The following is a 13,340-nucleotide window of genomic DNA, read 5'->3' as shown; positions in this document are numbered from 1 at the left end:
AAAACTGTAATTACCTTGGTTCACCCATTGCAGTAGCTTAAATATAAGATATTGGGAAAACTAGTACCTCCCAAATATAAAATGCCAGTTAAATAAAATTCCAAAATTTCCCCTTTTCACCGCACCTTCATCTCAAACATTAATGATATAATAACCCCATTAATGGAACAGATGAACTCGCTAGGCAAGAGTGACACCATGCTTTTCCTGTTTATACCATTTTACGAACTTAAAATTTAGTAATGAGCACCTAAAAATTCAAGAAGACGGATTGGATAGTAGGTGTTGAGGCCCAAGCATAGGGTTCTCCGTCACAGTTTGTGTACATATGGATCGAGTCAAACTCATAGAAAGAAGTAAAAATCACATTGTATTCATTTTTGTTTTATGATAAATGCAAAAGCTTAAGTACAACAAGGGGTTGAGCCTCTAGCTCATTGGTAAAAGGATTTGTTCCTCAACCAAGAGGTCGAGGGTCCAATCTCAGTTTACCTATCAAAAAAAAAACAAAGCTTAAGTACAACCTAAGGTTTCAAAATTATCAGTCCGACGACTGATAGGATTAGCCATGGGATTACCATGCAACCCACAACAGCGGTTGGAACCCCTTCATTAGAAGCTAGACCACCTCCCAAAGGGTTTGCGCCCAGCTATCACCATAATTTGCATTAGGCTGACTAGACCATGTTAATACGCCTTGTAGATAAACAGCCCACCTCTCAGCCTTGAAGGTTTACTGGACCCCTGCCATAGCCTAAGAGGATTTTTGGTTAACATAGAAAAAGCCTAGGAAGGCTATCACAGCTAGGTTGTGGCTCTAAGAGCTTGTTGATGCCACACTGCCCACAAGGATTTGCACCAACCCAAGCTACACCAAGGGTTCTGTAAGGCCGGGTACAGATTACAACTTCGTAGACACCCTTTATTGTTGTTCACGTGTTCATAGAAAATGGCTGCCAATACGAGTTTTGGAACACATGAAACGGGCTAAATGATTTTTCTTTTGGTTGGTAAGCAGGGGTTTGGAAGGACAGCTACAAGTTTTTTTTTTCAAACTGTTCCGGACCCTTCAGATCAGCATGGGTTTTAGTTACCGAAATCTTTCTTCATATATATCTCTCTCAATTCAATGATACTTTGACAAATCAACAAAATTGAAAAAAAAAAAAAGACAAAATAAATAAAAACGAACCATATTTCCTATTAAAAGATGTGGTCAAAACTATTATATAAAGAACCTGATAATCTACTCAAGCAACATTAAGTAATTATGAAGCCTTTCCTTCTAAACCAAACCTGCCGAAATGATCACCTATCTGAAAACCATCGGTCTAGAAATCAACACTTCTTTATGTTGTTGGCTCTCAAATCCAACACGAGAAGTTATGGATATTGTACCAGAAAATTGCACAAAAGCTACGGGGGGAGATGAACACTAAAGGAGAAATTGAGCTTTTGTACATTTTTTTTGTTAATCCCAGAATTTATTTAATTGAGCATTTGTAGATTTTAGTGAGACAGTAACTGGAGGCTTTCTTCTAATCACGAGTATAGATAATTACTTTACATACAATTCTTGCATCTACAGATGTATAAAGTTCACAAAAAAGGTATTTAGCAGGTTATGCAGTTCATAAGCTTGTCCATGTTATATTCAGGATTCATGTTGTACCCCATTGTTGATAATAGGATTATGCCTACCATATTAACCCACTATAATCCTTGAATCATATGATATTTAAGAAGTTTATGCATCAACCGTCAGGTTTTTTGTTGGTAACAAACAAAAATACAACTTGTCGAGTGTTCTCAGAGACTTTAGGTCCAGACTGTACTTTCTTATTGTTCTTGGTATGCTATTATTCTATACTGCATCTCTTGATAGTGATGCCTAATTAATTTGGCCGTCTTGGGTTTCTCAAAATTCACATTCCTCGGATTTACAGACGGACTTGAAAAAATCTCATTTAGTTCACATCTGATTGATCAAACGATGTCAGAAACCCAAAAGCTCACAGATAAGCCCTTCCTAGAACCAAACAAGTAGTTTACACTATACAGTGGGCATGTAGTCCCATATGACTAACTCAAAACAGGTTACTGCAAAATATGCTAACGAGACTACCAGTACATTACTGCTACATTAAGAAGATTACAAGGATAAAAGGGTTTGGATCTGGTGCTCGTCAAGGGGCCTTCACTATAAAGTTTTTCTACCACCAAAGTGTACCTTGTCCTTCATCCTCGCACTTGGCTTGAGTATGGTGCATTCCAGCTCCCCCAAAGTCTGTGTGTTTGGGTGGTCTGCCTTCCAAGACAGAATCCTGACGATCGATCATCTGTGACACCGTAAGATGCTGAGTGCGGATCATTGCGCTCTTTGCGTGGAGGATGGGGAATCGTTGGATCACATTTTCATTAATTGAAGACTAGAATGTGAGGTCTGGGGTCGCATTCTTCAGAGATTCAGAATTGCATGGGTCTTTCCCCAGTGATGTCTGACCTTTTGGATTGTTGGTTTTTGCCCCTTGGCCGAGGAAGGCGAGGAACTTGTGGGAGGCATGGTTTTAAATTTTCATTAAAACTAACACAAAATGACCGAAATGTTTCCATTTCCATCCTCATCAAAACGATATCGAAACCAAAACTCTAAGTACATTAGTGGTATATTATATCAATACGTGTTACGTAATTATATTTATATGAATTGCATATGAAATGTGGTATATGTACAATGTATACATATTTATATAAATTACATGTGAAATGTTGCATGCACTGAAATATCAGACATGTGCGACAGCGCATGTCACTTGCCCACTAGGTGTTCGATGTCAGTAAACTATTATGGATGGTTATGATGCTTATGTGATGGTTTCTAAACGTGCGTTTGTATTTATTCTAGCATTTCCTGAAGTTTCATCTTAAAATTCTATTATTTGCATATGTTTCCACACGTTTTCGTGATTTTACAGGATTTCCACCGAAATTTCCAACCAAAACCAAAACGTTTCCATTTCCTTGGCATCTGAAATCAAAACCGAAACAGAAATTGGAAACCTTGGTGGCGGACAGTGCTGCTAGCAGGGAGAGGAAAGGAAGGAGGTCTTGTCAAAAGATCTTGTCAAAAGATCGATCTACCTTGCTTTCATTCCTTCCTTTGGGAGGAAAGGAATGAATGGTTTTTTCAATGTCTTGTCAAAAGATCGATCTACCTTCCGTGCTTCAGGTTCATTTTGTATTCCGACATCAGCTGGAGTTGGAGAGAGATTTGCTTCAGCAGGGAGAGGAAGGAGGTCCCTTCTCCTCATTGGTCTTGTCCTGGCCCTAGGTTGCTGAAACTTAACTTTGACAGCTCGAGTCTGGGGAACCCAGGGCCATAGGGAGTTGGTGGGCTTCGGGATGAGAGGGGCCATACCAGGTGGGCTTTCTCTGGCCCAATTGAAATTATGAGCTCTAAAAAATAAGAGTTTAGGGCAGTCTTACAGGGTATCAGGATTTTAAACTCTTATGTCCTTGGCAACCTAATAATGGAGAGAGATTTGTTGAATGTTATCATGAGGATGGATGGTAGCCATTCTTTGCCCTAGAGATTTGCGCACATGATTGACGAGATTCAAGATAGAGTGACGGGTTTCCCATTGTGCTTCCAGCATGTCAGCAGATCGACCAATTCCGACGCGCATCGTTTAGCTTGGGTGGGAGTTGGGAGGGAGTCATTGGAGATTTTTTATCTTCCTCCGTGAGACCTTTAGCTTCTTGGGAGTTCTATCGTACATTTTATCTTCTTGTTTTCTTATTGTAATCACCATATTTTGTCCTTCTCGGTCGCGGGTTTTCCCTTTTTTCTTCTTTTAATATAATCCTTCGCCATTCAAAAAAAATAAAAAACTACCAGTACATTTCCATCCCTATGAATATGGAAGGAATAGAAATACTCAAAGTTAAACATCATAATTCCATGTCTCTAAAGTGAGAGAGAAATATTAAGGGCGGGCAGACTCCCTCAGCCATTGAATTGCAAACTTGAAAGTATGGATTTAAATTTCGGTTAAAACATTTCAATTTCGGCTGCTACCGGAAAGAAATCTACTTGGATTCGGAAAAATAACAAATTCTGCCCGGAATTTCAGGATTTCATTCATGATTCGGTTGAAACATGTGAAACATGTAACTTTTCAGAAAAAAAAGTGTGTGGAAATCACATTTCGACAAAAACCCTGACAAAAATTAACTCCACTCATGGAAAAAAGAAGAACAACGAGATTCCTTTAAGATATTTCTAAAAACAACAAAAAAGAAAAACGAAAAACCAGAGGTGAAGAATCTTACCTAGATTAAGGCGTGATTTCATACCAATACGTTTCCGTTATTTTACAAGATTTTGGCATAAATATTCGGTTTCGCTGATGAAAGAAACCGAAACCGAAACCAAAATTTAAAACCTTGCTTGCAAGTAAATCACCTTCGACATAGAGTGATCTACTAACACTTCTATTCAATGTCACGTTGCAAAAAAATCAGCCTAGATCGAATGGGCTTGACCAGATAGACTACTGAGAAGCAAAAGTAAAGTACCCTCCTTAATCATAATTACTCCACCAAATCCAGCACAGTGCTCTTCACCAGTTGAACAATTAAAGAATCTTTCTGCCGCCACCAATATTTAGTTTCAATATTTAGCCAGCCTGATAGTAGAGTATGGTTGGTTTGCAGATGGGAGATGCAAGAATAGTGGAGATTTCTTCATCCCACATGCTCCTGTTTGGTTGTGCTATAACACTAGAAATGGGGAACCCACTCACCTCTGTTTTCACTCTTATTCCTATCCACAAATCAAACAGTGCCACGAAGATTCATGGAAAACACCCACTTAAATCTTTGTTCCCTGATACCATAACATAAATTTTCTTGAGATCCTTTAGTGCTTCGTTTGGTTGCACAAAAGCTCGGCAGTCGTCGGAATTTGGCTTGGATTTGGCATGCCATTCCATGTTTGGTTGCCAAAATAGCATTGGACTCCCTTGGATGTCTCCCATGTAATAATTACTTGTGTGATGATGTGGATTCTTTGTTCCTTCTAAAAGCAAATCCTTCCAAAACTAAAGAATTTTGGTTGAATTTTCTAGGGAATGATGCTCTCTCTTTCTCTCTCTTCCCTCTTTCTTTCATCTATCCCTATATTAGTAATGACACCCCTACTTATTCTCCTACTTTCCGAGGATATGCCGTGCAACCAAACACTGCTTCACTATTCTCCAAGGTAATTCTAGACAAATCAAAATTCTAGTCTCCTCCTGTTTGACTTCTTTTGACTTCATATTCCACTACTTTCCGAGCCACCCCGAGCAACCAAACGGAGCGAAGATAAAAAATCATATGGATCCAAAAATCTCTGATCAAAGACTACCAACTGATCAAACTTTTAAAAACAATATAGTGTCTATATGCAATTTCCATTGAGACAAGACCTAGATAACAACATAAGCTGGGTGTTAGCATGATTTGATTATATGAAGTCCGAGCGGAACTGAGCGTAATCACAGTGCCACCCTTTGATATTTCATCCAAGAACAGCCGATTTTATAAGAGGCTGTATTTGGATCAAACATCAAGGGTGGCACCTTTGTCGTACACCCATTATATGCAACTAGGCGTGTACACCATATAATTTCATTGTGAAATATTCAGCCCAAATAAAGATTAATTTCTGAGGAAGTAACATTTACGCCATGTCATCACAATAGGTGTTACTAGAAGTCTGATGTGAATTAATAATGTCAACCATCAAAAATGGAAAAGAACATATCTCACAAAGAATGTCATTCTCTTTCAACCAACTTCGCCGTTCAAAAGAGATATTCAAACACAATATTAACTTACGCTATTCAAAAACAATATTAACTTACGCCCATTTGACCTTGCTTTTTGCAACCTGACCATCCAATTGTATTACCACATAAGGATCACTTGTTCCCTGAAAATTTGATTCAAGTTTTAACAAAAATCCTGTTAAGACACTAAAACACTAGAGGAACTGCAGAGTTGTACAAATGCATGTGAAAAATGTTGGTCTTATAATTCATAAAGGACAACCTTCAGGTGTTCCATCAATTAACAAGACCCCAAGCACCAATATTCAGAAAGAGAATATTGGGAAACATGGTGCAAAACTGAACAAACTATTTGGTCAAACCTATGCCAATTTTGTGTATTATCTTAATTTCAAAAATATTGGCATTGCTACAGAAACATGAGATACGGATAAATAAGCTACAAAGTTTTCAAAGGACAGCACTAGCTAATATAAAGAAAATAATGACCAAACAATGATAAAATAAGAAAATGATGTACAAGGACCAAAATGTCTTCCACTTTTAAAAAAAAAGACCAAAATGTCTGTGTACACCCATGGAGATATGGTGGCGGCGGAAGGGGATTCGATCAATGTAATACGATGGTTGAATGGCTCTAAAGTGCGCCCGTGGAGATTTAAGCAGTTGTTTGACAAAATTCACGATGTGATGGCCAATTCGAAAGTTTCTTTTCACCATGTCAGAAGATCTGCAAATGAGGCGGTGGATCGGCTAGCTAGAGAGTGGGTTAGCTTGGAGAATTTGAAGCAATATGATTTCCTCCTATCTTGAAGCCTTTATTTTTTGTTCATTGGATTTTATCTGTTGATTGTAATTTTTATGTTTTCCCCTTCTTTCTTCTTCTTGTATTTGACCATCTCGGTCTCTTTTAATGCAAGTTTCCACCATTCAAAAAAAGGGACCAAAGTGGCTTTTAACATTGTCCGACTACCAATTAGCATTCACACACAAAGTAGGGAATGAATTTCAATTCATTTGTGAACAAATAGGGAAGTTGATCCTCAGTCACAACAAAATGTGCTTGAGTTACCACTTTGTTGACCATTTCTTTTGCCACCTGACAACATTTATTTTTATCGGTAAGCTGGGGTTAGGCGGACCCCTACCAATATATTAAATTAAAGAAAGGTGATACAATAGAAGAACAACTAGCCAATCCTTAGAACATTGTCTATGAAAGGGAGCAGAACAACCAGGGTCATGGTCCCTTGAAATCAAACTCAAAACAAGCAAGAGAAAAGAGAAAAGAAAACGCACGAGCTGGTTTTGGAGGGGCTTGGGAGGCACATGATCTCTAGAGCCGGTCCCCATAGTCATGTGAATTTAAGCCCCTAATGATCTAGGAGGTCTATCATCTTCTAGTTAAACTTCCTTACTCTCTAGCTCTTCCTCAACTTATGAACCTTTGGGGGTTCTGTTTTCCTATGATGGAGGAGTTCTGTTTTCTTTTGTTGGGGTGTTCTTCTTCATCAACTTCTTGTTCCGACTCTTCTTTGGAGGAGTACTCTGTCTCAGTCCCTATCCGTTCATCATCATCAGTGCCCTCCCCATGGTTTATTGTTGAGAAGCTGTTCTTCGGTTGAAGTATGGATTCCTGAGAACTTACACTATTCTGCGTTTCCCTGATCTCAATTGATATCGCTTCCTTTTGTGGAAGCTCCTTCTGGATTCCTGTAGAATCTGTCTTATCATTTGATGACTCATTGTAGTTGGATTTATCAACTTCCAAGTCTCCTTCCTTTGAGACCGTTGGATGGTTTTTGGCCTTGCTTACCTCTGGAGATTTTTGAACAGGCCTCCAGCCACCTGACAACCTATCACAATGTTTTTTGTACATTCATGAACCCCTTATGTTAGAGATAACGGGAACTTCATTCTTATGATAACCGTAGGGGACTATGATCATATGAGGTAGACCTGTCTAGAGTGATTCCAAAACATGGAAGTGTCGGGTTTTGCCCTAGCCACTCATAGTGACGTTCTAATAGATTTGGATATAAGGCCGAAGCCGCTGCACCTGCATCCCCATCTACCAGTAATTCTCAAAACATCATTTGCCTAAACCCATAATAATAGTCAGTCGGAGAGTTTCCCTAGCCACGCTAATGGGTATATCACATGGCTGAAGCTTCTGCACCTGCATGCCCGTCAACCCCTACTACTCAAACTCTAGTTGCTTAGGCACTAGATCAAGCCCATGCAGCTAATGGTTTTTTCAGCTAACAAGAACCATTTAATGGCTTTTCGTACCTGAGTATTTGAGGCAGGTGGTTCAAATCACATGACCAGTAATTTGCATCCTTCATTTAGGCCCCAGAGTATTGATGTTCTTACTGTTGATGGTTCCCCCAGGAAGGTTGAAAGGACGGGTGAAGAGTATTACTTTTAATGAGGAAGAACCCATTACTCTCTCCAATATCTCCGTATCCCTAGTCTTGCAAGAAAACTTATTGAGTGGACTCTTGACGTGCTCCAATCAACCCTTTCTTATATCGAAGACTAAACCAAGTCAAAAAGTAGCATGACTTGGTAGTCAATAGTTTAGAAAAACCCACGACTCAACCGGTGTTTTGGCATGATCCAGTGGAATGCACAGGTCAAAGAAAACGGACCAAGTTATGGCTTATTTAGTTCTTAAAATAATAACCAAGCTCAAGCTAATGGTCCGAGTTGGCTTGGGACTCGAGCGAATCAATCAATTAGAAACCCCACCCAAGTAGACAAGAGGTTTTATCAAGGGTTTCTGAAGGACAGTTGGCATTCATATTGAATTATCTGTTTAGGGCTTCTTCGTAACAGACGTGCCAAAATTTGTTGGTAGGGGATTTTACAAGAATTGATGGACTCCAGCAATGACATTTGACAACAAGGAAGCTCCACTGTCGGCAAGAAAACAGGAAAGGACTAACACTGGCGTACCCATGCTTCTGATTCTAGAAAACCCAATCAGGGTCATCTAAACCAATGGAATCCATTGAAGATCCAGTGCAGCTCAAGACACGTATGTCTGCCCAAATTTTTGTTCTCCCTACTCTCTTTTTTCTTTGAAAAATAAGAATAATTTTATTAAATAAAACAGCCACCTTGACTCCCTATTCATTATCACGATGAATTTTAGTCAAAGAAGCATAGTGCTTTAGTTTTCACGTAAGCTTCCATTTCCACGAAATCATCATGAGCTGAAGCCTCTACTCAACAATGTTGGATGGTATAAAAGAACAACTTAAAGCATTAAAATAGAATTAAGGATGGGATTTAGTACCTTTGCCTCTTGGTAAGCAAGTTATTGGCAGTAAGTGGGTTTACAGAAGTAAAGGTGAAACTAGACGAGGCTTTTGATAGTTAATAGATATAAAGCCCGCACTGATTATCGCAGTTGCTATAGTAAAGCACTGAATTCTCTACCAAATGAATGTGCACACACTTTTCTATGGGACTTGCAAGATAAGGTATTTATGAAACCTATTCTCTGATATCATGTGGATGAATCTCCCATAGTATACAAATTGATGAAAGTGGTGTATGGAATCAAACAAGCACCTCAAGCTTGGTCTGAATAGTTCAGGATGGTTTTGTTTGCAGCAAATATTAACCAAAATTCATCAAAATACTCGAATCATTTGTGATTCTTCTTGTTTATGTAGGTGACGTTAGGGGTGCAACTCGGGTCGGGTTGGATCGGGTTGAGGCCAACCCAAGCCGAACCCAAGATAGCATTGCCTCAACCCTAACCCGAGCCTCGGGTTCAGGATGGTCAACCCTAACCCAACACTAACCCAACCCATCTGACCTGAAATCAGGTCGGGTTGAGTCAGGTTGAGTTCGGGTTCACCTAGGGACAAACAGAAAAATACAAGAAAAAAACATAACCCAAATAAAATCATGATAAACTAGAGGACGGGGTGGCGTTTGAGTCGGGTCGGGTTGCCAAGGCCTCAACCCTAACCCATCCCGAAATTAAATCAGGTTGGCTTTTCCCAACCCTAACCCGAGCCAAAATCGGGTTGAACCTGTCACGTTCGGGTTGAGCCTGACCCAAGGTGCACCCCTAGATGATATTGTAATCACAGGTGATGAAGATACTCTTATATCTCTTGAAGATACTCTTAAATATCTTCCCAAGGTTGAGTTCCAAAGAAAATTCAAATGGAAAGATTTTTGCAAGCTGAGATATTTTCTTGAAACTCTCTCTCCAATGCAGCATCTCTCTCCAACCATAACTCACATTTACCGGGTAGTGAACTGTATGGTTGACACCTTAGGCCAACGAGGGGTGTTTTACTCAAGATAACAGGCAGTACTACAAATGGAGGGATCTTCTCAGAGTAGCGAGAGCAACAAGCATATGTAATAGATTGGTCGTGCCCAATCTGACGACGATAGTTTTTCCTTACTCATATTTTTGTCTAGTATTGTTTAGATTAGTTTTAAGTCCCGTGTAGATGGGTTTCTCAAAACCAGTGCATCGCTCTTTTAACTATTAATAAAATTTCCGGGTCCGGCCCGGGGCCTTGGTGCAAAATTCCGGGTCAAAAATATATATATTTTCTTGAAACTGAGATTACTACCAACTTCATATAACTTTGAATCTCACTTTCTATGATATCCTCTCACTTTAAAAATTAAGATATCCTCTGCCACTTCTCTATTTGACAAAAACACTAGTGCATTCATAATAACTTTGAATCTCACTTTCTATGAACACAGTAAACATACTGAGGTGGGCCTCCAGCCATGTCATTTTGGCCAACAAACTAACATTTGTTGTCTCCTAGTATCGATTTGAGGTTGTTAAAAGTTTCATATGTCATGTATGTGGATAGAACCTAAAGGGTGTGTGTATTGTACCGTGCAGCATAGCGTATGACACACTAATTATTGCTCTGGCCTCTCATGTTACCCGTATACAGAGCATTCAAATAAAGCCAAATTGTATTAAGATGACTGCAAATAAAAAAAAGTCCTATCAAGCAACCAATATCTAAACAGCATGGTACTTGAATATGCCAACCGTAGCATTCACATAAACCCAAACTGTACCGAGCTGGGTGGACATAAAAGAACAAAATAATAAGTCCTTTCAAGCAACCAATATCTTTAAAGAAAGTCACCATGAGCACATTGATGACAAACAATTGGGCAACAAAAACATGCATGATAAGTGCCTTTCACATGCACTTCCATATGCATCTTTTCAACAAATCACACCAAATGCATTGCACTCGGTCATTTGAAAAACTGCAACTGTTCAGTTGAACATGAACATAAAAAGTTTCTCACCAAAAGGATTAGACATGCAATCCATATTAAAAAACAAGATGATAATTCTAGAATAACCAAATAGGGTTCTTAGTGTCAAAATAGGGTGACAAAGAAACCATACCCATGGATCCATAGCAGGAAAATCAAAACCTTTTTTCAACTTAACAAACAGCTGTCCATCATATATCTCACGTAGAAACAATCTGCACAAATAAGTAAAACATATGAAATTTCAGATTTGTTATCACACTAATCAATGGTATGTCCAGCTAGCATAAGTCAATGCATGGGAACCATTTACTTCCTATAGTGGGGGAAATTCAATACCAATATGTATGTCATGCTAACGATGACATACGTCATTAAAGTGGGGCAGCTATATATCCAATTATAATTACACGAGGTATGCCACAACAGCGAAGACAAGGAGCTAGTTGACTTGCTCTTGAAGTGCCTATAACTACGACACATCACAAATGACATTATGAGAGTTAATACGTACACTTCATAACTTGGGGTTTGCATACCTTTTTCTTTTTTTCTTATTTTTTGAAAAGTATAACAAGAAAACAACCAGAACATGTGATTTTATGACAAGACTCTCAAGGTTCATGAGAGTCTAGACTACATGAGAGTCTAAGGTAATAGCTCTCGTCTTGTCTCCTGTCAAGACAAGTGAATCATCAATTAATGTGACGGGTTCTGGTCGCATGACAAGTGAATCTTCTGTATTTACCTTGTTCAATAAGTCTATTCCTAACTCTTCCGTCACATTAATTGATGATTCTTTAGAAAACAACAATTTGAATCTGTCAACTCCATTATGAACCATTTAGTTTTCTTATGTGCAATGCGTGAAGCACAACACATCAACACACAATTAATCAGTTACAGAACAATAACAAATCAACTCGATTGCGAACCATTTAATTTGCATCCACACAATGCCCAAAATTATATAATAAAACATGTTTTTCTTTGATTTTCCACAAAGATCAACCACATGTTATAAAGATAGTGAAAGAGAAGTTAAATAACAAAAAAAAAAAAGGCATGCACCCACTCAGAGAGAAACACTGTCTGGCATTCAGCTGCGTCAATTTCGCGCCTTCCTACATCTTCCTAGAACAAAATCAAAACAAGAAAAAAATTAAACAAAACACAATCGAATTTCGAAAAATAACCGAATAAAATGCGCTCAGATCTAACCGGCGGGGTAGAATATGCTTCAAAGGCGAATCCGGCAAGCACAACCGCAAGATTAAGATCGAACGGAGGTCGATCGCTCTCGTCCACGACGGTTACCTGTTCGCTTTCTGAATTCCCCTGGCAAGAGCAACAGAACGAGTAATACTCGTTCGTTCGATAGACTGTTCGCAAAACCCTAGCTTTCTTTGAGAACTCAATAAGAAAGGCGTTGGTATTCAAAGTGAAATGAAGTTTTTGAAGGCGGAGGTGCGTAACTGGAGAATTGGAATGAAAGTAAAGGGAACTAGTAGGGTTTTGATTGCTGCACAAAGTAGCCATTGACGGGCAAACAGAGTTTTCCAAAAAGTGCTGCAACTTTTCTCTCGGATCGTTGCCTTGTTTGTATACGGGAAGAGAGGGAGAAAAGAGAGGCCAGTTGGAGAAGTTAAAAAGAGGAGATAACAAAGCGGATTTTAGACGCCAGCTGGACACACACCCCGTCTTTTGATGGTCCGAACGTGGACACGAGTATGGGTCCGACAACGAGAGCAGCAATTTTTTGCGGAAAGTGTTCTGCTTCAGCGTGTTTGGTACTTGGGCTACGCGGAGAATATTTTCCTGTAGGCTCTATTTGGTTAGATGAGATTTTAGTGGAAGTAGTAGTTAACAAGGAGGTGACAAGGGTGTGATATGTGTAGACTTGTCTAGAGAAGATTAGAGGGAGTTTTGGGGAATTTTGGTAGTGTGTTTGGTTAGATGTCAAAGCATGTGGGAGAATGGAGGAGTGTCATTAACAAAATAAATAGTAAAAGAGAGAAAAAGAGAGAAAAAAGTAATTATTACACATGGCATTTCATATTCTACTCTTCTCCCCTCTAAAATTTACCAAAAACAAGGTTTGGCATTGGAAAAGTAGGGAAGGGGACAATCCCGCCACATAGACGCCACCTAAGCAAAAAGCTAATAATGATGTCTCTTCCATGTCTAGTAGTCCAATGGGATTTGAGCTAAAAA

General features: G+C 39.1%; 1 protein-coding gene across 6 annotated transcripts in view; it reads right to left on the bottom strand.

Annotated features, from left to right (window-relative positions):
- The window catches only part of LOC143860283 (putative triglyceride lipase), a 36,620-nt gene extending 23,818 nt beyond the window's left edge, over nt 1-12,802 (bottom strand). For 2 of the 6 annotated variants that reach the window (XR_013239657.1, XR_013239659.1), the window contains exons 1-4: nt 12,348-12,802; nt 12,202-12,260; nt 11,260-11,341; nt 5,910-5,977 (exon numbers count right to left, since the gene is read on the bottom strand). Coding sequence is in view for 4 of the 6 variants with exons in the window: in XM_077370852.1 (XP_077226967.1) it covers nt 5,910-5,977; nt 11,260-11,341; nt 12,202-12,260; nt 12,348-12,665 (527 nt within the window). In the remaining 2 variants the exon portion in view is untranslated. The remainder of the gene's footprint in view (nt 1-5,909; nt 5,978-11,259; nt 11,342-12,201; nt 12,261-12,347) is intronic. The other 4 variants (XM_077370852.1, XM_077370853.1, XM_077370851.1 and 1 more) reach the window with 4 other exon arrangements.
- Nucleotides 12,803-13,340: the final 538 nt, after the last annotated feature.

Source organism: Tasmannia lanceolata, unplaced genomic scaffold (assembly GCF_043159265.1).
Source record: "Tasmannia lanceolata isolate RefF3 unplaced genomic scaffold, GAP_Taslan_0.1 ptg000037l, whole genome shotgun sequence".
NCBI lineage: Eukaryota > Viridiplantae > Streptophyta > Magnoliopsida > Canellales > Winteraceae > Tasmannia > Tasmannia lanceolata.
This window is presented reverse-complemented; position numbering and strand designations above follow the sequence as displayed.